Source organism: Podarcis melisellensis (assembly GCF_964234715.1).
Source record: "Podarcis melisellensis genome assembly, chromosome: 14".
Lineage (NCBI taxonomy): Eukaryota > Metazoa > Chordata > Lepidosauria > Squamata > Lacertidae > Podarcis > Podarcis melisellensis.
The window spans coordinates 33,350,631-33,375,342 of NC_138546.1; the positions used below are offsets into that span (position 1 = coordinate 33,350,631).

The window sequence follows — 24,712 nt, forward strand, 5'->3', positions numbered from 1 at the left end:
AGCATCTCCAAAGTAGGGCTAGATATGACCCCTCTCTGAAATCCTGGAGAGCCACTGCCAGTCAGTGTCGGAAGCACTGAGCTAGATGGACCCATGGTCTGAACTCAGTGGAAGGCAGCTAGCTTCCTAAACAGGGAGGCGATCCTAGGAGATGTTGTCACATTACTACCAGAAACAGCTACATCTTCAGCCATTACAAAGAGTCAAAACTAGGATCAGCAAAAGAAACCAGGACTCCTGTACCTTTGATTATTGTGTAGGAGAGGGGATTTCTACTAGTGCAGCTTGTCATGCAGTGGTGTGAGAAGCTGAACCTGCTGAAATCCCTTCTCCAGCGCTATTAAAAGTAATTCCATTGCCTTTCCATCTGGTCACCCTAATAGAAAAGTTAACAAGAACAAATGCTTTCCGCATACCCTGCTTCTCTCTCTCTCCCTCCCCCCCCCCCGGTTTCATTTTGAATATATGCAACAAGAGAATGCCTTTGAAGCTTGCTGCAAACTTTGCCTCTCCCATACACCAAACCTTTGGGAATGACGCTCCTGTTTTTTGTGTTCTCAGATAGGAGTAGGAATGGAAGAGAAATCATTTGGCTTGCAAGTAGGAATCACAAGTGGGTAGGGTGTTGTTGAGATCAAATCCTGCTTTTGGACCTCTCGTCGGCATCTGGTTGGCAACTGTGAGAATAGGATGATGGATTAGGTGTGACTTCCATCTGATTCAACGGGGCTCTCCTTACATTCCTAAGGACTACCACAACTCCATATGGGAAGGCCAATTCAGGAAACTGCCTTATGCTAAGTCAGGCTGTTGGCACATCTAGTTTAGGATTGCCTCTGATTATTAGTTGCTGGGAGTCACAAAGGAGGAAAGTTGTTGTTACACTCAGGTTCTGCTTGCAGGATACTCATAGGTATCTAGTTGACCAATAAGAAAACAGGATGGTGGACTAGATGGGCCACTGGCCTGATCCAACAGGTCTCTTCTTACATTCTTATGTTTAATATGAACTCACTAAATTGAATTCCCCAAACAAACACATGAACTGAAGCCAACCTTTGAATCTTGCACTTCTGTGTATTTTCCAGTGAAGTGACCAACCTAAGAGTGCATATAAAAAATAATATATTAGTTAAAAAACATACCAATGTTGCATTATATTGGGGAAAACTGCTTGCAGAAATTCATGTATCAGGCAAACCTACATACAAAAATATGCATCTTGTGAAAAATGTGTGAGCAAATGCATATGTTTTTTGTGTGCAAACTTGAAAAATGTTTTGTTTTTGTTTAAATCACAAACTGGTGCAGAAATAGGGTAAATCTGACCTTACAACTGGAAAAACTGAGACTCTGAAATGTTAGTCACTAGTCAGATTGCAGTGGTCATAAGTCAATTTCAAAAGCTTAGTGTTGCATTGAAATTCATTGAATCTAAGAAATTAGTCAGCGGCAAAATGTGACCTGCAACAAAATATTGCAATATGGAGTGATCCCTCTTCAGAATTTCAGCCACTCCATTCTATGGATAGTCACTATTCCACACCCTTTGAGCATGCTAAATCATCATTGGGGTATTTCTGCCTCTGTCCCCCAGAGTCCTCTGGGCATGTGGATTCCTTCCGCTTGTGTATGGCTGGTGCCATTTTTGTTAGCTCAGGACTTGCACTTGGAAAATTGAAATTCCTATTGGTATACATGCAGGTCCTGCCATCAGAAAACTCATTATCTGAAATCCCTGTTATCCAGACATAAAGAATTATACCCAAACCTCGCCACATGAACAGCTGATTCAGATATCCAAACAGCTGGAGTTCCCCCACTTCCTTACTTGTTTGTGTTTGGCTGGTCGGCAGCTGCCATTTCAGGGAGAAAACATGGAGGGATGGAGAGAGATCAGACAAATCAGGGAGCAGGAGAGATCAGACAAACCCATTTTTCTTTTGTCTGAGTTTTGCTGATTGGCCACACCAGTTTCAGGCAGAAAGTGTGGAGGGAGAAAAGAAGTACAGACAGATCACAGCTTAGAAATGTTCCCATAGGAAATAATAGACATAATCGACTCATTATGTGAATGCTTGCCTAATGAACAATTTCCTGGGAATGCATTGTTTGGGTAGCAGGACCTGTATGTATATGATTCTCCTTTGCTACCCTATTGAGTCAGGCATTCCCTGCTGAAATATGAGAGGCCTCATCTGCAGTGGCATCCTGCCGGCACTAGAAGACTCACTTGTTTACACAGGCATTCCCTTGATCTCTTGACCAGAGTCTCCTGCTTTGATTGCTGTGTTATGTTAATGGGATTGTTTTGTTGCTCATTTCATTCATGGCCCTTTATATTTTAATGGGATTTATTTCACTGCATATTTTAATTACAGTGTATTTTTAGTTGCCCTGTATTGTAACAGTGTTGTGCAATTGTTTGTTTGTTTGTTTTCTATTTTGTAAAATGCTTAGAAGCCTTCTGGGCATTAAGTGGTATATAAACAACAGCAGTAATAATGAGACTAATAGGTTATTCTCTCTCTCTCTCTCTCTCTCTCTCTCTCTCTCTCTCTCTCTCTCCCTCTCTCCCTCTCTCCCTCTCTCCCTCTCTCCCTCTCCCTCTCCCTCTCCCTCTCCCTCCCTCCTTTCCTCCTTCCCTCCCTCCTTCTACCAGAAACCACTACCAAAATTGCACAGTGGCTACAGCTTCAGGAAAAACCCATGGGAAATCCTGCTACACACTTACTTTCAGCATTGTTTTCCCTCATAAGGAAGATGTCTGTTACCTGGCATACCATTATCCCTACACCTACTCTGCTATGATGGTAAAACTCTTTCCTCTGATGAATTTCCAGATTGGGGATGGGGAAGAAATTTGTTTCAGTTTGCATTCTGGTATGGGGGAAGGCTCAGTGTTTCACTACGTTTGGCCACAAGCTTCTCTCAGGCTCAGAGGCAGAGGTGGGAGGCATTGTTTGCAGAGCCACACTTCCCCTCACTCCTGGAGCATTCAGGACAGAGGACGTGGTTTTGCCTGGCTTGTATAGATCAGAGGACATGTCTCCATGCAACCCTCACTGCCACTACTCTGTAGGAGCCAGAGATTATATAATAAAGTAGCTTAAATTCAATTTAATAACTTATATACTGTTTCGTATAACAAAGTCTGTAAGCTGTCCGTGGCAATTGCAAGCAAAATCACAAGCAAAAAGTCTGTACGTAATATTAAAATTCTACAAAATGCAATTGTCCTTTAATGCACTGCAAAATGCAGGGGCCTTAAAACGACTAGACAGCCCTCAGAGGAGGTGGGCTGATTAGAGGTATTTTTCCAGCCTTCATAAAAGAAGGCTTCAGCCTGCTGTTGAGGCAATAGTTCCCGGACATAGTTCTAGGAAGTGCTACTGTAGCTATAGGGAGCTCTCCAGGGTCCTGACCAGCTGGTCCTTTGCCATAGGACCATATAGGGAAGAAAACGATGTCTATGTGTACTGTTGCAAATTAGTTTTGGCTATGTAATGAATGATGCCATGGGGGAACAAGACAATTGTGAGTGAGGGCATTTGGATTTGTCAGTAGTTTGTGGAAATCATGTAGTGAATGAGATGATGTTGTTCATCTGAGTCCTCAGTCAGATTTGGCTATCTGATAGTATTTCTTGGGGGGAAATAACAATTTAATTGGGTCTTGGGAGAGAGAGAGACTGCAAATAAGAGAGTCTGAATGCAAATTAACATTTCTCCAAGTACTACCAAGCAATAATAAAAAAGTAGGGCTTTTTTGACAATGCTACAAATGTCCATGAAATATGGGGAATAATTTCAGCACTACACTACCCTACCCTACATTTAAAATAAATTGAAGGTGTATCTCCTGTGTGTACTAAGGTATGGAGAAACACTCATTTCCTGATTCTGGCCAAATCATGATTGCTAGGGACATTCTCCCCACTTCCTGCCCAGTGATGGCTTTGACCAGGTCAGCTAAAATAACTCACAACTTTCTCCTGAAGGTTCTAACTTTTTGTCATGGGAAAACAATTCCATTTTTGCAGAATGGATGATGAACAAAAACCCATTTCATGAATGTGCATCATTAGGTTTTATTTTCCAGCATATGTCCATGCAAAATGTGTGTGTGTGTGTCCCCGTGTGTGTCCCTTCAGATCAGTAATGAATTCATAGTGATTTAGCAACTCAGGGGCTCAATTACCTGCACAATGCAGATGAAAAGATGATAAAATCCCATATGGAAACAGTGACTTGGAAACACTGATCATAATATAATGTGCATTTAATAACTGAAAGCATATTTATAGCACACCTCTGCGTACTGTGCAGAGGGACAGTATTCAATACCACTGTTACTCTGAGTAATAAATGAATGTATTTTACTCCAGGGTGATAGATGAAAATAGTTATTAATAGAGTCTTGCTGCACACAAGCACATACAAGTGGAACCTAGAGGGCCAACTTTGATTTCAAAAGCAATGATAACTGGGCAGAAGCAGGACCAATAAGAAAATGTTTTGGTACCAGCAGGTACAGTGGAGTGACCCTGTGCTTGTTTTAATGCAGGGTGAAGGAGGTGAAGTGAAGGGAATTGGGTGTGAAACCAATTTCCAGTGTTATTGTCCTTTAGTTGATTTATGAATTGCTTCCTATGCAGCATCTCAAAGCATCTTGTAATAACACATTAAAAACATATATAAAAGAACTGCATACTTAAAATAGTTAAAACAACTGCAAACATATGCGTGTCTGCATATGTACAGATTAAAACTATATACATTAAAAATAGATACCGACTGGTATAAATATCTCCACTTAAAAGGCTTATTGAAGGCCTTCAACAGGTGCTGAAGAGGAAACAGAGATGGCATCTGTCTGGTGTGCAATGAGAGGGCAGGTGCTGCCACACTAAAGGTCCAATTCTGACACAATGAGGAATAGACTTCCTAATAAGATAGTATCTGCAGGAGGCTTTCTCTTGTGGAGCTCAGGTATGGGGTGAGTCTGTAAGGGATGAGACAATCTGCTAATGCCAGCTTGCCACATTGCTCTGTTGCCACTTCTTTTAACCCCACCACCACTCAACCTTTGAAGAGCTGCTGTGAAGGGGATGCAGACATTGCAACGTTTCACTCAGCAGCACTTGAATTGGTAGGCTGCCTAATTCCTTGGTGCACAGAGACAGATTGCATTGTTGGGCAGGTAGATATTTGCATCTTTTATAGTATGTGTCACAATAGGCAGAGTGGACCCCCAGACCAGCTGTTTTGCACTGGCTGCAGCAGAAGGAACACAAGGTGTGAGACAGAGCTAAGATGCAAAAACAGGATTCAGGGTACAGTGGTACCTCGCGTTACATACACTTCAAGTTACATACACTTCAGGTTACAGACTCTGCTAACCCAGAAATAGTACCTCGGGTTAAGAACTTTGCTTCAGGATGAGAACAGAAATCGTGCTCCAGCAGTGCGGCAGCAGCAGGAGGCCCCATTAGCTAAAGTAGTGCTTCAGGTTAAGAACAGTTTCAGGTTAAGAATGGACCTCTGGAACGAATTAAGGACTTAACCCAAGGTACCACTGTATTTACAAGGATGTGATGAAATGTAGACTGCCCAAAGATGAAGGTATGAAGAGGAGGGCCAGGTCCCCAAAAAGAAGGTATTTTAATATATTCTGGGAAGTTTGAAAGTATGGAAATGAGACCCTTTATATAATTTGTGTCCATACCATCCTGCATATTTCCTATCATTTAAGTGCTTTAAAAACACATAAACACCGACATGTCTAGTCTTCCTCCGCCCCAGCCCATTTTTCCAGCTGCACAGTTTCCCCCTAACTGCACATTTTGTGGTCCATTGCACATTAAAAGAACAACAACTCTGATTTGTGAGTGTCCAGGAGCATCTGACTGCTCATTTTTGCAAAGAGGGTCTGGATGATAAGGATCCTTGATTTTATTTGGATGGACTTTTCACACATCCTCCTGCTTTGGTCTCCCTCTCTCCAGTCTCACCTTGACATCTTGGAGCAAGCCAGGAATGCAAAGAAAGTCTTCTTCAGGAGGCAGACTCTGTGCCACACTCTGGGAGGAAACCCCTGTCCCCTGCTGACAATCACAGCCATGCCTGAGTCAGAAAGCAGTGATGATCTGGAGCAGTTCCGTAAGTCATGGATGCCTCTGAGTTAGTCCATTTCATTTGGTTTGTAGCCTTCCTCCATTTGGAAACTCAATGTGAATGACAGTGTGCATTTAGCAGTCATATGCAATGAGTTAAAATGCAGCAGATGGAACCCTGGGCTGAACTGAGATTATCTGCCCAATTTTCACTGCTGTCGAGAAACACTCCCAGATTGGGCTGTGTTTTCTAATGTTTGTTTTTGGAAGTGCTGCTTACAAGGACTGTGGTGAAAACCTGAATAGGGATATTGTTCTTTCTAAAGGGCGGTTCGAATCCCCGCGATGGGGTGAGCTCCCGTTGCTCGGTCCCTGCTTCTGCCAACCTAGCAGTTCGAAAGCACGTCAAAAGTGCAAGTAGATAAATGGGTACCGCTCCAGCGGGAAGGTAAACGGCATTTCATGCACTGCTCTGGTTTGCCAGAAGCGGCTTAGTCATGCTGGCCACATGACCCAGAAGCTGTACGCCGGCTCCCTCGGCCAATAAAGCGAGATGATCGGCGCAACCCCAGAGTCAGCCACAACTGGACCTAATGTGGTCAGGGGTCCCCTTTACCCTTTACCTAAAGGGAAGAACTAGTTGAACTGGTTGTAACACCAAATAATGTCACTTGCTTTAGCAACTTGGCCAGAAATGGGCTGTGCACCCAGTTGCTTCAGGGACCAATGTATATTAAGTGTAGCCTGCTTGCTAGTTAAGGTGCCACTCAGACCTGGGGCATGCTCCAGGAATGATAACAACAGCAATGTTCTAAGTATGCAATCCACTTGATTTGCTGGATGAATTTTCAGAAAGAGACTGTACCATGTGGTGTGCTACAAGCTTGCCTCCGGGCAAGGCTGAATAATCATGTATTTACTTATTTCATCTGAGCAGCTTGGTTAATTATAGCTTTTGGGAGATACACCAAATTTCATTTCCCTGCCTCCTAGCTTTGATCAACCCCCATGCCTCATTCCCCTGGCTTTGCTTTGACATGCCCTCTAATCTATGGGTCAGGGAGGAAGGGATAAGGGGGTCCATTGTTGCAATTTCATAAATGGCCAAGTTTTGGAAAAACACAGTAAATGTTTAAAAGCCTTTTTGTCACTGGTACAAATGGGAGTTCCCTTCATCACTTGTGGATAAGCCACATGGATGGAAGATGTGGCTTTCAGCAAGGGTGTCATCTAGAACTTTGGAGACCCAGTCAGCAGAGACAGTGGAGCAGAGCTGAAGACAGCTCTTCTTTCATTGCCCTCAGGTGGGCTTTTTGTTCTTTAGGTCCACAAGGAACTCTGCCATGTTCCCCTGCTGTTACTTCCTTTCAAAATCCATTGCAGTAAGGCAGGTGCCTTTGCAGTGTAATTTTCAGTTCCTGCTAAAACTTTTTTGTTTAGGAACATGTACCTAGACACCACCACCACCATTAATAAATGTCTTTATTATCCACTCTTCACCAGCAAGTCCTGGGTCCCAATGTAATTTTTTTAATGCATATTTGCTTTTAAAATCACCAATTTTATTCATATTTTCATGAATTTGAATCCCCCCCAGTATTTTTTCTTATGAATATTTATACTGTTTTATGTAAACTACTTAGAGGTTTATGTTGATTAAATAGTATCCAAATCTTCCATAATGGCAACATCTACAGTAATTTTGCTTTCCCAGAGAGCTGCCCCCTGCACCTCCCAAAGCAGACATATACAATGTGGTTTCTCAAGACTAAATTGACTTACTTTATTTATTTCAAACATTTTTATATGGGTTAATATTTCAAGAAAAGGTGGGTACTGGTTGTGAATCCGAGGCACCAGGTGTGAGCAATGAGAACATAAGAAAAGCTCTGATGGATCAGGCCAGAGGTCCATATAACCTCTGGTCCATATAACCTAGGTTTGGGCAAATTGAGCAAGATGAGGTTATGTAGGGAAGGGCTGAGGCAAACTTAAGCACCCCGGACAGCTCCATCGCAGAGAGCCTCCATAAGCGCAAAACCCAAGTTTCAGCACCAGTCAACCTGAGACTGAGCTTTAAAAAGGAGCTGCAAGTCCGAGTAGTTAGCTGCACATTCAGTGAGTGGAACCTCCTCATTTAACAAACCTCAACATGCTTTAGCAGTTATCAGGTTTGATGCTGCAAGGGAGACTCTTTTTCCACTAGGGTGGGTGTGGAGCAAGGTAACTCCAGTGCCTTTGTCCAGAGTGGGATTGGCACAATGGGCCCCTCTTGCACAAGTTCTTCCGTGTCAGTAGAAGCATCTGGTGCTGACCTTGAGGGAAATTCTCTTCCCCAGACCACATCCCTGACCTTATGCCCTGAAGATGGAGAGTACGGCCCCAGGGTCACATGAAAGGGAAAGTAGGCCAAGATAGGCAAGAGGTTGGGTTCCAAAGGAGGCCACAGGAAGATAACTCAGTGCAGAACTAGTTGTTGGGAATCACAAGTGGGGAGAGGTCTGTTGCCTTCAGGTCCTGCTTGCAGGTTTCCCATAGCCATTTAGTTGGCCACTGGATGTTGGATGTTGGTCTCTCATGGATCTTTGGTCTGATCCAGTAGAGGTCAGGTTCTAAAAGGATAAATAAGCTGGAGCAGGTCTTAGGCTAGACCAAGCTAGGCTTCAGAAGACTTAGAGAACTACTCTGGCTGATGACTTCCTCAAGCCTGAGGCACCAGTTATGTAAGGCTATGTCAGAGTTGGGGAAGCTGTGGCCCTCCAGATGCTGCTGGATTGCAAGCTCCCAGAGGGATGATGGTAGCTGTAGACCAGCAACATCTAGAAGACCAAAAGCTCCCCAACCCAGACTTATAGATGTGATCAGGATGGTGCCATGGAGCAGCAAGAATTGGGCCATCACTTTCCTATGAGCTGCCCTGGTGTTACAGAGAGTGAGACAACTGTCTCCTTCTCCCATACTGAGCCAGCTGCAGCTTTCCAGACAATGATGGGGAAATTCAGACCTGGGGAGGACAACCATGGCCCTCCAGACTCTCCCTTCCCTGGTCCTGCTCAAGTTCCATTTCTGGCTGTAATGGAATAGATTTTTGCTGGCCTGGATAGAGAAAATGTGTGTGCACAGAAACCATTGACTTTTGCATGGCTGGTATGTAGCCTACTGCACAAGGGTAAGCGTTGCATTTGTTGCTCCTTTCATTTTGGTCTCTGGCCCCTCCCACCACTGCCATGTGGCCCCCAGAAGGTTGCTCACAAGGGATTGTGACCCCCAGGCTGCAAAAGGTTCCCCACCTCTGCTTTACAGGTGTCCCGTGATTTACAATTTCTGTCACAGGGCTGCTTGAGATTGCTGGCATTCCTTCTTGTCCCTTCCAGTAATTGCTTATTACTTATCAGTAATAGAACACGGGAAGGAGAGGCATAAGGAGCCACCCTAGTATTCATCTTCCATGCACAAATCTATTGAGACCTGCATGTTTTATACATTCCAGCACCCTCGTCCTTTTCTAATTCTAGAGATAACAGATCGGCTATTCAAGCTGCACGAACCTGCTTATTAAAATGTCGCTTCTCTTTGGAAGAGGGTTACAAGAAAGAGGGAGTCGTCATAGAATTCACAGAGTCTCTCATTGCCTCTCAAATGCTCCTGTTCTAAATATGCAGAAGGCCCAAGGAAGCTGATTTGTGGCTGATTTCATCCCGCTTATCACCCTCCTCCCATGATACCCCAAGCGCTCGTATGTTCCCCGCCCCCCGCCAACACTGCATATTCGTTTTGGAATATGTGGAAGCTAAGCGAGAGTCTGTGATTGGCTCTTGCATTGTCAATGGAATTAAAGATTCCGTCCAGGACAAACTGTGCTATGACAAGTGTAAGGTTTTATTATGTATTATGTTCAGGCTGCATCATACAGCATAGAAACTGCACCAAGGGGAGAAATTAAACTGTCACAGCATTGGGCACTTAACGCCCATGTTAAGTAAGGACATTGAAGTGCTCACTGTGGTAGCTGATGGGGTTTGGAACTAAAGCTGAACTGACTCACATTTCTTCTTTTTTGGGAGGGAGCATTTTTGGCAGTGCCAAATAGCCTCCTCCCTTTTGGTAACCTTTTAAAAGCACTTTGCAAAACCTCACATTCATTTACATTGCCTTTGCTTGCCCACACTTGCCATCACTTGCCTCATTGTCTTCCTACTCTTGGTGGCATTCCTCTGGGAGGTCGTTGGAGAAAGGGAAAGCAATGGTGGGATCCCTCTGTGCAGAGAGTATCCTATGGTTTTATGTATGTGTTTGTGTGTGTATACATGCCTATAGAATTCTTACCTGCCTACATGTACACCAGAAAAGTTGTGTGTCAGGTGCTGTTGTGGTTGCTCGAGAGTAACCAGGCAGGACTCCAACCTGTCCTTTACAGGCTTTATTTTGGTGCAAACTATTTACAGTGAAGAGCGTCATAAGTTCATGTGTGGCTCAATCGCTAGCAGGATCCAGGAGTGGTCTGTTTTTGTACCTCCCCCAACATAAAAGTTTCATCACTCCCAGCCTTTTTTGCCCCTCCCTGGGCCTCAAACTACTGTGCATGATGGCAAGGGTGTGCTTCCCTCCTCTCTGGCTTGCTCAGGCACGATGTTAAGGCTCTTACTAGCATCCTCTGGTCCTTGGACCTCTTCTTCACTGGAGGTAGGGCTTTCCTCCTCACCGGAAGAGGAATTGCTTTGCAAGATTTTTGGAGGCTCCCTGTAACACAACTGCCCCCCCCTTGCCTCTGAGCCAATGGCAGTTCCCTGACATTGTGCATATCATATTACAGTGGTACCTCAGTCTGCGAACAGTCCAGTAAATGAACGCTTTGGGGAACGACCTCCGCAAAACTGGAAGTAGGCATTCTGGCCAGCAAACTTTCCCCCAGAAAGCAAACAGAATCCAACCGGGTGGTGAGAAGCCCCATTAGGGAAAGCACGCCTTGGCTTGAGAACAGTTTCAGCTAATGAATGGACCTCCAGAATGAATTAAGTTCGCAAACAGAGGTACCACTGTATTTATATTACATTTAGATACAATGTAATGCTAAAATAGACTTCTAAGTGGTTTACTGTTTATGGGAGCCAGTTACACAAATGTTAACACGCCCAACTAAAATACACAACAAATCAATCCCAGGAAAACATCTATGGCTGGCATCCGTCTGTCTCAGGAGGCAATGGAGTGGAGGAGTGTGCCTTTGGGGGAGAGAGACAGAGTTACAACACCTGCTGTGGCTGTAGTAGAGACCAATGCAGGAGAGACATTGAAACAGGAGGCTCAGGTTGAGAGATCAAGGGAATGCCTGTGTGAACAGGTGCATCTGCCAAAGCCAGCAGAGTGCCGATAAAGATGAGGCCTCCCATATTTCAGAGCGGATGGCATTCTGCAACACGGGTGCTACCAGTGAAGAAGTCTGTGTCATGGCAATTTGATAATCATCAGGCAGCACCAAAATTAACTGGGTTCCATTGTTGATCATAATGTCCTTATTGAGCAATTTCGTGTGTGTGTGTGTGTCTGTGTGTGTCTATTTTACCTGCTGTAAAATTGGTAAACTTTTATATATCAGTATAATTCCATTATCAAGCGCCACAGGATATGACTTGGTCCCCAAGTCGTTAGCTTGGCTCACTTTTCTGTGTGTACTGTGAGTTCTCTGCCCTAGAGGTGCAGTCTGGGAAGAAGCCCCGTGTGTGTGTGTGTGTGTGCTTATTGGCTGGAGCCAGTAGCATGGAACCCCTAGAAGCTTACCCTAAAGGAAATGTAGCCTTAGAGCTGAAAAAAGGACTTCTACTTCTGTCTTACAGCATGCCACTGTGTAGTCAGATGGAGTGGCATGACATTGTTACTCAGGTGATTATAAACCTACCTCTCCACCTCCCTGAAGAAACTGGAGTCACCAGAGGCAAGTGGCTGATTTAACTTCCTGTCCCAGTGGGCTCCGCCTAAGCCCCTTTAGCGTCTCCCATAAAAGTAAATGACTGCCATTTATTCCATTAACTCACAGTGATGGGAAGAGCTTTGCCTGTTGATTATCAGCCCTATCAGGCAGCTGTTGAAGTCCCAAGAGCCCTGCCAGAAAGAAACGGATGGCAAACTTAAATCCAGGCTTTGTGTATTTGGAAGGGAGCCCTGTTGATTGCAACAAAGTCAATTTCAAAGGAATGGTGCTTAAGGTATACAGCCTCCATGTAAGCAAAATCATTGCCTTTTGTAATGTGTCATTGATGAGGCCATTGTTACCTTGCCTGGTTGACAGGGGAGTGTTGTGAAGCAGCACTAGAGCTGAGCAAAAATTTCTCAGATGACATTCCCTCCCCCTCAAGAACAATTTTTTCTTTTTCATTCCAACATCTTCCCCTCAAAAGAAGGCAATTTCACAGATCCTCCCCGTCTGAATATTCTCCACCACTTTTTGTCTGTGTGTGGCACCCACAATAAGACTGGTTCTGGGGCATTGTGGAGTGTGAAAAATGATGGACAGACTGTGGTTGTAGCAGCAGCAAAAGCAAATAAAACCTCAGGGAAGGAAGGGAATATCTGTACTTTCTGCTATGATGAGTTCCATCCCTGAGAATGTTTTGGGGAACTTCTCCTCTCCTAGGATAAATTTGGTGAAATGGTCCACCCACTTCAATTTCTCTACCTATAAACAGTGTAGAGAGGCCCATCTGTGCATAGCTCTAGGCCAGGTAGAGGAGATCCTCAGGCCTTGGGGCTGAATGTGACTCTCACCAGGCCATGGATCTCCCCAGCTTTGCTCCATGCTCTCTTTGAGCACTTTTGCCTGGTTTGAATGTATCCTTGAACTGTGGTCATGCCTCTTGCTGGCCTGGATGAAGGATGCAGAGCTGTGGTGTGTGTGTGTGTGTGTGTGTGTGTATGTATGTGTATAGAAACCTCTGTCCTTTGGTCACTGGAATGTATGTACCCTACTGTAGAAAGGTAAGAGTCACTTAAAACCATAGAATCATAGAATTGTAGCGTTGGAAGGGACCAGTGTTAGAAACGGAGATATGAAAACTAGGAGCTAAATGGCACCTTAAACCTAGGTAATGGGTGCTGCAACAGAGTGTCTAGGCCTGCTTTTTATATCACAAGAATACAAAGCTGAAAATGAACCGCAGCTAAAATCTTATGTTCATTTTTCACATGGTCTAGTCCTCATCTGAAGACCACAAAAAACAAAGCCATACTTCTCCTTCTCGCCTCACCCTAATATTCTTATGAGGGTTCCTTCTCCAGTCATCAGAGAGTAGCTGGAAATGGGGAGGCAGAAAATGGAAGTGGGGAGGTCCTCCTTTCCTTCCAGCAGTGGCAGTTTTAGTCTGAAATCTTAGGCATGGTACTGCACCCAGAGCTCAGAAACTGCTCGCATTAATGAAATAGCTTTGAATGCTGGAAAGGACTCCGAGGGTCATTTAGTCCAAACCCTTCCAATGCAGGAATCTCAACTAGATCATACATAGCACAGACTTTTGCTTCAGGTCTCCATTTTTTTGCCGCTGGCCCCACCCTCATTGATGGGTGGTCCCTGGAAGGTTTCCCATGAGGGGATGTGGCCCTTGGGCTGAGAAACATCCCTCACCCATGCTTTAAGCACTTATCTGGAAGGTTAGCCTCCTCCACCTGTCAGTTCCACTGTGTGGGATATGATCTGTGAGGCCCTCACTGAAGGACGTCATGTCACATTGGTGAAGGCATAGGAGCTGCTAGCTCTGCAAAATCTGTTAGCTCTCCACTGACAGCCACATAATAAGCTGTTGGTTGATCTGTCATTATTTTTTTTTTAAAAAAACAGGGGTCTATCCCCCCCCCACTTTAAAAAATGAAATACAATTTCCCTACGTCCCTCCTAATTAAGAACAGCAAGGAAGGGCTGAGATGGCCACTTTTTCAGGGTGTTGTGAACTGACGATTGTGTGTGGGGAAAATGTACACAGTTTAATTAAGCACATTGATTAAATCAATACGATTCAAACAGCTTAGCGCTCCAATCAGCTTAATCTCATTAAATGTAATTCGGGCCTCGATAATTGATTAATAATGCATTATGGTTTATGAATTATTGACTCCCGAGTTATTATAACTGTGCCTGCTCCCTGCATGACAGGCACGGCTGCATGTTAATTACAAAGAGCTCACGCTCTGTCCTCCCCCTCTCTTTTCAATAACTTTTTCGGAGGAAGGAGATGACGTATCTGATAGCAAAACGGGAACTTAATTAGATTACGGCCTTGTCGCAGTTGCGCTCCCCTGAAGGCACATGATCTTGTCAGTTTGGGCTCAGGAGCTGGGGAGCTATGAGGTTGTATCCAACTAAGTTTTACCCATAGGAGATGCTTTGAAATTAATGGCTATGTATTAATATCAATGGGACTCCTCTGAGTATGGTTAATGCTGGATACAACCCATAGGCCAGGAATGGGGCACTTGTGTTACAAGTCTTTAATGCTGCACAGTCCTAGCCATGTTTACTTTAAAGCAAGTCCCACTTGTTTCTATGGGGTTTGCTCCCAGGTTTGTGCATATCGGATTGCAGCCTTACTATACAACTTCCCCCCAAAATAGGAGTGGGTTAGCTGTGAACTGTTACGAAGCTAGACCAGCTCTTGAAATAAATATTTGGGATGCAGTGCAGTGATGCTGGTTGCTATTGTGCTAGGACTCACTTTCATGATTCTCCGAGTGGGTGGGAATCCATCTAATTTCTCAGCTGGAATGGCCTTCGAATACCCTCTGCATGCTGTGCTTCCAATCACCCATGTTTGTCTGGTAGAGCAATGAAATATGGTCCTCGGGAGGCAATGAACTCCTCCTTCTCCTCTTCTAAATGGTAAAAGAGAGCCTTGAGCTGTTACTGGGCCTCTGATATCCAGCTCAAACTGTGACATAGGGGGAGGGGGGAGAGAGAGGGCATATTTCACTGAGTCCTGCATTTCCCCAGATTTGGTAGTAAATTCCAGTCACTCTCCCACTGCTGGAGAGGCATGCTTGAAAAGGTCAAATGTTGTTGTAGTGTTTAAAAAGAGCCAGGCAGGCTTTTGAGCTACTCTAAACTGACTCTTCCTGTGCCAAGAGGCAGCTCTATTAAAGGAGGGCATCGTTTTTGGACGATCACAGATGTGGGAAGGCATCAGGAAGCCAAACGGAATACACATGCAATGGCAGGCACCTGGAGCTCAGGGCTTGCCCAGTTTTGGACATTTTGATGACTTGCAAGCAAAATGCTCATCCAACGGCAGGATGTGTATGGAAACGAGACCCTAAAGTTGAGCTCTAGTTCAGCCGCTGGGTGCATATTAGAACAGGTGTGAGGAAATTTTGGCCCTCCAGATGTGACTGAACCAGCCCCAGCAAGTATGGTCAATGACTAGGGATGATGGGAGTGGTAGTTCAGCAGCATCGGGAAAGTCAAAGGTCAAGTAGACTATGAGGTGCACTGATCAGTTAACTGTCTGATCAGAGAAGGAACTGAAGACTCCCCTTGCAGCCTTCATCAAACTAGCTAAATCTATGTTACTCTTACCTTTCTACAGCTGCCTATGGTGTGTGTGTGTGTGTGTGTGTGTGTGTGTGTGTGGACACACACTCTGTCCAGGCAAGCAAGAGGCACCCATCACACTTCGAGCGCAATTTCCTGCCTTGCAAAAGCGCCCAAGGAGGGAATGGTTCTTTCCCTTGCAGGTCCTTGATTTAATAAAGTTTTGGGCTTTAACCCCACAACATGTAGAGATGTGGGGGAAATTCTGTTCAGTTCGCATTTAGAGGTGAACCTACCCAATTCACATTTTCCAAAACAATACATGAACTGAAGCGCAGCCATCTTTCAAAATCCACAGCCCTCTGACTTTTGCAGCGCAGTTCTCCAACCAAATAGTGTGTGGAAAGATGCATATGCAGGTGGTAATGTGTCCATAAAATGAGATGTGTATCTGAGAATAGCATGCAAAAAACACAGTCACATTAGGGGAAATTTATTTGAGGGGAAAATTGCATATTGGGCAAAATTTCATACCAAAATGTGTATATTAGGAGAAATTACAACTAAAATGCTCGTGAATTTTCCTAAAGAATTCTCCTGTTTTTCTGCAAACTGGTGTGGAAATGCAGAGGACTGAAGTTGAGATTGGAAGAAAAATGAGAAAGTGAGAAACCTGAAATTGTCAGATTCACCCATCCCTAGTCTTGCATGCTCATTTCCCATGTGAGGATACAGGGGTTGTTATAAAGGTGGCCTCTTGCCTCTTGCATTGGTCTGAATTCACTCTGAGTATCATTTTAGTCAAAATCCAGAGGGGAGAACTCTATAAAATAATGCTCTAAATGGGCACAGTTACTGCCAGCTTCTTTCCCCTTCTCTTTCCCCTTGCAGCAATCTTCATGCTATGTATCCCAGGAGCAGCCTCAAAAGCCTCTACCCCAGAAGGAGTGCTTTATGTCTGTTTTCATTCTAGTCACAATACAGCACTTCTCACCTGGAAAAGAGCTCTGGATATTCATTATCTGCCACACCGCGATTATATTCCTATTATTGTAGTCCTGGAACAGGCACACACACACACAGCGCAAAGACAGAAGTGGGGGGTGGGGGTGGAGAGGTATAATGGCTCAGCCATTGTTTTCTAATAACTGAACAAGAGCTTGCTTCTCTCCCCCACCTCCGTTCCTAATAGCTATTATAAGAGCATCCTTTTGTCCTCCCACCTAATCTTCCCTGAAACAAAATGTGCATGTGTCATGTGAACATTAAAATGGCTATGGGGGGGGGACCTGGGCTCAGATCTTAGAGGAGCATGAATGCTAATGGTGTAAATTATCCCGGGCAAATGTATGAATCGGCCCAATATGTTTGGCACCCTGCCCCGCCGTGTATAGAACCTGCCTAGGTTGACAATCAACTCTTATTTCCAAATGGGCACCCTCCTCCATTGCACCTGAGAACAGCAGACTGGCTTAAAAGGTGCAGAACAAGCTAATTTAGGGAACTCAGGGAGAAAGGTGGTGGTAGAATTCTTACCCTTCCATTTACCTGAAGGAGCGTCTCCACCCCTATCATTCAGCCTGGACCCTGAGGCTCTCCACCGAGGGTCTTCTGGTGGTTCCCTCACTGTGAGAAGCGAAGTTACAGGGAACCAGGCAGAAGGTCTTCTCAGCAGTGGCACCCTCCCTGTGGAACGCCCTCCCTTCAGATGGCAAGGAGATTAAGAATTACATAACTTTTAGAAGACATCTGTATCGGGACGTTTTTAATCTTTGGTGTTTTGTTATGTTTTATATATGCTGTAAGGTGGGGAAACCCAGCCAGATGGGTGGAGTATACAAAATATTTTTAATTATTAAATTATCATTGCTATCTGCTGCCCGAGGCTGCTGCCTCAGTCTGCTGTTGTACTCGCGCCCTGCTTGTGGTCTTCCTGCGGGCATTTGGTTGGCTATTGTGAGAACAGGATACTGTATGGGATGGGCCTTTAGCCTAATCCAGCAAGGTTCTTCTTACTGTTCTTGTTAACCCCACAACACTGAGCTTCATAACTGAGTGGAAATTTGAACCTTGGCCTCTCAGATCCAAGGCTAACACTCTAACCATTGATAGCATCAAAGCCACCAATTTGGGGCACTGCAGCAGAAAAGGAATTGCCCCAAGTATCCTCTTGGGCATGAGTAAGGATGTCAGGGAATTCTAACAAAAATGGAAACGGGAGAGGAAATTGCTGATGTGTTTTTTTTAAAAAATTATATGTCTGGAATGGAAATCAATCCAGTGTATACGTTGTTGCTTTTGGTCCACTCAAGATAAGCGATTGATTATGCCTCTGTCCATTTGCATTGCATTTCCTTCACATTGAAATGAACGGTGAGGAATATTATAGGACAATGTAATTTATGTAATTAATTATGTAAGTTACGTAATTTCACTACAGCAGACAGTGAGACAAATAACATAGGGTTGGGTGTGTGTGGGGGTTTTTTTTTTGCGGAAAACAAACTGCAGCATATTTGAAATGGCTCCACATGCAATGACTGCAAGGCCTCTTTCGAAGATTCTTAATTTTGGGCGGGCTTGTGAATGCAGTCTTTCAGAGAACTTGGCCCCAAATCCGGCACAAACTAGAAGCCAGTGCCGAGGACTGGTGTTAAATCATCCACAATGTGGAAATCAGGCAACAGTCTAGTTGCTCCATTTTGAGGCAGAATGATACATAGAGACCTTTTTCTGGTGACATTGCTTGGGACAGCAAAGATGGAGCATTGTCATGCTGGTCAGCCATGTCATGCTGGTCAGGATTTTAAGAACATCAGGATCGTGAAAGGCTCACCTAGCAAAGCATCCTCTTCTTACAGTGGCCAGTCAGATGCCCTTGGTATGGGAAGCCCACAAGCAGGACTTGAGTGTAACAGAACTCTCCCCATGTGTGATTCCCAGAAACTGAGATTCACAGGCCTACTGCCTCTAACAGAAGTTAGTAGTTGTTGAACTTCTCCATGGATGTGACTAATCCTCTTTTTGAGGTCAAAAGAGTTCTAGTTCCCCAAACAGAGTGTACTGAAATATATTCTTTGCTTTTCTTTTTGTTCCATTGTGTCCTTCCCTATCCTTACATTTATGTTAATGAACTCTACATAATTGGATCAGGTCTCAGAACCGACAAGGCTCGTTCTGGAACTTAACTCTTTTTTCCAGCAACAGCACTTTCTCAGTAACACTTTGCAAAATGATATATATCAAATCACCAGTGCATTTAGAATTTAATTTGCTCTATCAGTTGCAATTGTCATGCTACTTAGTTTTGGAGGGGAGGGAAATGTAATTTCCCTGATACTTCATAATTCTTTTACAAGCCTTTGTCCCCCCGCCCCCGGTTTTCTTCACTGAATCTGTTGAAGCAACTGTTGGAGAAAGGGAAGGAGAGCTGTAAGGGTCTTGATCTCCCCCTTTTGAAGCACACATACACATCTATTACCAACAACTGGTCACATTTTAGTGTGACCAAGAGCGAGACTTCAAAATAGGACTAGACTGATAGGAGCATGTCCAAATTCACAATTGCCAGAGTCAATAGGGTAGGGGACAGATTTAGCACTACTGTAATGGTGGCCTCGGGGCGCAGGTGGCGCTGTGGGTTAAAGCCTCAGTGCCTAGGACTTGCCGATCGAAAGGTCGGCAGTTCGAATCCCTGCGGCGGGGTGCGCTCCCGCTGCTCGGTCCCAGCGCCTGCCAACCTAGCAGTTCAAAAGCACCTCCGGGTGCAAGTAGATAAATAGGGACCGCTTACCAGCGGGAAGGTAAACGGCGTTTCCGTGTGCGGCTCTGGCTCGCCAGATGCAGCTTTGTCACGCTGGCCACGTGACCCGGAAGTGTCTCCGGACAGCGCTGGCCCCTGGCCTCTTAAGTGAGATGGGCGCACAACCCCAGAGTCTGTCAAGACTGGCCCGTACGGGCAGGGGTACCTTTACCTTTACCTTTAATGGTGGCCTCAGGTGCACTTCCTTATTTTTGACTGTATAGATTTATTTCCATGGTGAAAATTATGTATGGCAACATTGCACTAAGGGCAAAATATACTCACAACCTGAGACTGGGTGGCTTAACAGTCATCAATAGAGACCCTCATGGAGGGTACAAATGCCTCTTCTCTCTGTGGTATGAAGGCTGTGGAGGAAGAGATAATATATTTCCAATGCTTCTGCTCTAAAAAGTAGAATGTGGCTTCAAGGGAAGAAAGAATGGACTAACAGAAAGCACTATTTCCCTACCAAAGCACAGCTGCTGATGTACATGCACACACTCACACACATCTGTTTGTCAGAGATGGGGAACCTCAGAGTCCCTCTATCAGGCCTTTGGAGTTTTTCTAGGAAATAGATGTCTTCTCGGCACTGACATTTGTCTTGATCTCTCATCTTGACCCTTGCCATCGTTCCTGGTTTCTGCCTGGCTCAACATCTTCCTACAGTTCAGTCTTGACTGGAGGACAGATGAATTCATATGACAAGACAGTATGTAACAGGCAAAATACAATAGGTTGATCAGGAACCAAAAAATCAGAGGCCTAGATCTCATGGAAATGGTAGTTTAGTTGTGTTGGGAATGCACCACTTCTGACTGCAGGTGGGGAGTCATATAACTCAATATTCCTCCCACCAAAAAGAATAAATTCTTGCATCAGAAAATTGGTATATGTAGGGGGAAAGTTTTAGCATAGCTTTCCCTATGACATGCTACTCTTCTATAGGATTTTTCTCTTGTGGGGGGAGTGCTCAGTCACATAAGCTGTCTACTCGAAGACCAAACGAATACAGCCTGCATGGCAGCTTACCATCTTCCACAAGAACAAGGCCACTGGGTCTGTCAGTGTCTTCAGGACCTGGGACAGCTCTGAAGGGGCAGACTTTGTTCTAACAACAGCAAAGCCTGACTTAGCCTGACCAAATGTCAAATATTTGATTAGCTTGCCAATAAGCAAGCACTGCTGTAAGGTCAAGCTGTATGGCTCAGGAATGTGTTCCGAACCTGAGTTGTGAGAAGTACATTTTGTCAAACTGGAGCTGATGACTACTCTCTTAAATGCCTGTGTATAAATCCTGTTCTTTGGCAGCATGAGCTATTTAGCTGTGTTTCGCACATCAGGTCATGTCTTGCTTGCTAGGGCTCTTTGATGCCAGGGTCCTTTTTTTGTACACTGGTTTGTCAAACAAGAAAAGAGCAAAAAGCATCAACAATGACACCAACTCCTAGGGAGGCAGCAGCCCTTTCAACATAGTGTTAAAGCCTTCATTTTTCATTTGATGGACTACAAGCCAGGGTAGCTTAATGGAAGGGCCATACACAGAAGCAGTATACCCTTAAATAACAGACACTGGAGACAGATGGCAAGTGAATGGCTTTACTTGTGCCCTTCTGGCCACCGTTGGGACTGAAGTATGGACTGCTAGATGTATGTTGGTCTGATATATCAATAAGATCTTATATCATTATGACTGATCTCATGTTGACCCATCATGGGTTCCTCTCTTTTGTGATGAATGAAAGATGTTATCCCTTAATAAATGTGGGACCATCTGTATCACAGAAAACTGTCTTAAATCAAATTAGACCAATTGTCTATTCTAACTGTTAGCTAGGAACATGCACCCAATTCAGCCAAAGACTTGAAGATCAAACCTAACTGGGCAGAACTGGGTTCCAGCAGAGTCTGGTGGAGAAAGCTTTGGATGGGTCACGTTGGGCTTCCTGAAGCGAGCCCAGGACTGTTAAGGAGTGAGGCATTGGGCAAGAAGGAGCTTTAGCTTGCATGTGCCTGTTCCCATCAGTGGAACACATATGTGGAGTCAAACTGATGTAGCTCAATCCTTTGCTCAGGGTGCAGTCTTGCCAGTTGCAGGGAACATTGCTTTGCCATTGTGTACCCTGCAGGGAACATGCTTGTGAAACACCACTCAGCAGGATTGATTCTCCTGTTCTCTTTGGGGTGGGTGAGGAGACACAGTATCTACTTCTCCCACCCTCTCCTGCCCATATGTTTAATTGATTTGGGAATGGATCCAAGTTAGGTCAGGAGGACTGTGTGCTGCTCTCCTGTCAGCTGCTCTCCAAGGTGCTAGCCAGAGGCTTGTCCAACCACCTGCCACCTGCCAGAGTCTTTGAAACTGGATGTTCTTACATGCAGCGCATGTGCTCTATCACTGAGCTGTGTTCTCTTCCCAAACAGTTATTGCCTTTCTCCTAAAATGTCAACCAATGGCAAAGAGACCCTTTTACATATTGGATCTCAAAGAAGCCAAACTGATTGCTTTCAAGGAAAGAGGTCTTGATAGTGTGCTGTATTGTCCCCCACCCTATCTGCAAATTATATATATATATATATATATATATATGCTTTCGTAGATTTTCACGGGTACAGGAATGCAGGTTTTGGTGTTCTCGGGTGTCTTCCCGTGTAAAAGTTGGGGTGTCTAGGCGACGTTTCGACGAGGTCTCACTCGTCATCTTCAGGCTGGTGCTTTCGGCTTCTTGTTACTGGAACAGAGCAGGATCTCAGTGTTTGAGTTCCTATAAATACTGTTGAGGGGGTGTGGTGTATAGCCTCCAATGTTCTGGGCAGAGAGGAAGTTCCCAGGCTAGTGTGCCTTTTCTTCTTTTGTTCCTTAATTACTTGAGGGATATCTTGAGTGATTTCTTGAGTGATATCCTGAGTACCACTTAGGTGGGTCATTAGGTGTGGATTAGTTGCTAAAGTCTTTGTGTCTTGACCTCTTGAACTTTCTGAAGAGTTTTTCTGAGAAGATGGCTGTACTGCACTTAGTTGTGCTCTGGCTTGGCTTCGTGTATAGGGGCGAGCTGTGGTTTTGTGGCCTGTGTCAGCCAGATCTGTGTAGGGATTGCAGGGGGGTGCAGCATCCGGAGGTGCCACCGTGGTTTGGCTACTGGATGGTGTCTGTAATTTATCTGTGGAGAGGGTCTGGGTTTGGGTCTGGTGTGGTTGATTGGTGATAGCGTTCTGTGTGCCTCTGGATCTGGTGTCAGTTTTTGTGGGGAGGGCTAATTTCCAGATGTCTGGCAAGCGGGATGTGTCGTCACGCTTGTTCATGTTGTGAGGGTGTTTCTCTATCTCGATGGCTTCCATGATTATTCTCTTGTGGTGATGTTCCATGTTAAAGAGCAATTTGGAATCTGCAAAATTAATTTCGTGTCCTGTTTCTTTCATGTGTTGGAAAAGAGAGGAAGTTTTTTCTTCTTTTTTGACGGCATTCTTGTGTTCTGCGATACGTGCATTTATTCGTCTGTTTGTTTGTCCAATGTACGTGGCTGGGCAGACTTTGCAGGGTATTTCATAGACCCCTTGGTTTTCCAACTGGATTTTATCCTTGGGGTTTCTGAGGATATTGGCTATTTTTTGGTTGGTGCAGAAGGCTGTTTTGATATTGTGTTTATGGAGGATTTTGCTAATTTTATCTGTAGTGCCCTTGATATAAGGAAGGAGGGCCATGCCATTGTTTTCTTCTGTGTCTTGGTTTTTGGGGGGTGTTTCTTTTTGGATTAGCTTCGTAACCCTGTTTTGCTGGTATCCATTGGCAATTAACACATTTGAGAGGTTCTGTAACTCAGTTGTCAAGTGGTCTTTGTCAGCCAGGCGTTTGGTTCTGGAGATGAGAGTCTTGGCTACGGAGTTTATTTGTGCAGGGTGGTGGTGTGATTGTGCATGTAAGTAGCGGTTGGTGTATGTTTTTTTCCGGTAGATAGTGTGTCCTAGGGAGCCATCAGGTTTTTTGTAGATTAGGACGTCAAGGAAGGGAAGTTGGTTGTTGGCTTCTACCCTCCTTTGAGGCAGAGTAAGGCAAGAGCTTCAGGTGGCAGATGCTGGGGCAGGGGCAGTAGTGATATGTCAGGAGTTCAGGTTCCCCACTTGATAGCACAGTAAGCGTAGGATTTACTACAAAAACAAACAGCTCTGGATGGCTCTAACAAAGCCTCTGGCATCATTACTCTGAAGACTCTTTCCAGCGTTGACAGAAGATATTGAACTTACAACCTTTACGTCTCTTGTTTTGCTGCCTCTCTAGCGGCCCTCCTATTCTCCGACTTTTCAGACTGAGTGGATCAGCTCCAAACTCTTCCTTTTCTGATAGGCTGTCTCTGAGTTTGTTCGTGCCTATTTTTGCTTCATGTGAGCTTTGGCTGTGTTCTAGCCTGCTCTCAGCTACTGCCTTATCAGTCTGCCCGTCAAGGTCAGGAAGAGCCAAAGTCTGCAGCTGTCTGCTCTCCCCTGCCTGACTAACATCTAAACCTCTCTGCTCCTGGCTGCTTTCTGCAGTTGACTGCAAACCTTCACTTGGAGCTGACTCATTCCTGACATGATATCACCTCACCATTTCTCCTGAGCCCCCTGACTGTGGCCTGCTAGGGGACAGAGATTTATGTGCTACACGGAATGTTCTGCCACCCCATAACTAACCTTCTGCCTTCACGTGTGGACGACACTATTCCATTGCCAGTATTGAAATAGGATTCAACAGCCAGCGTCATTGGGGTGTCAGTGAACCTTTTCCATTTCTGTCAGCAAAATGCCTTCAGCCAACCCTGATCTATCACTCTATCTATCCATAGGTATGTAGAAAGCAAAATCAGTAAGCAGTGTGGGGTCAAAAAGGTCATGAATTATAAGCATTGTAAGGTCTATGACATTCACGTACAAAACTCAAATGTGTGCCAGATATACTTAGCGGTAATTCAAAACATTGGCAATGGGGGTGGGGGGCAAGCTATCACAATTTTCCTGGCTTTCCTATGACATGATGGAGAGTGAGAAAATAAACTTCAGAGTTCTAAGCTCATAGAATCAAACTCTCTGACAAATTCTAGACATTCTCAAAGAATTTCTCCATACCTGATGGGATTCCATCTGTGCCAACTTGTCTGATGAGAGCCCCTGTATGTCTGAAATAAATGCAGTGAGTTGCTTCAAACCAATAATCGGATGTGGACTGCAAATGGTGTGTGTGTGTGTGTGTGTGTGTGTGTGTGTGTGTGTGAAAGAGAGAGAGAGAGAGAGAGAGGAGGAGGAGGAG

At 44.7% G+C, this 24,712-nt stretch overlaps 1 protein-coding gene across 4 annotated transcripts in view; it reads left to right on the forward strand.

The window, feature by feature from the left end:
* Positions 1–24,712, forward strand: part of AGBL1 (AGBL carboxypeptidase 1) — a 420,669-nt gene that overhangs the window by 114,078 nt on the left and 281,879 nt on the right. For all 4 annotated transcript variants that reach the window (XM_081888461.1, XM_081888462.1, XM_081888463.1 and 1 more), the window contains 2 exons: positions 2,663–2,813; positions 6,008–6,161. In XM_081888461.1, the coding sequence (XP_081744587.1) occupies positions 2,663–2,813; positions 6,008–6,161 (305 nt within the window). The remainder of the gene's footprint in view (positions 1–2,662; positions 2,814–6,007; positions 6,162–24,712) is intronic.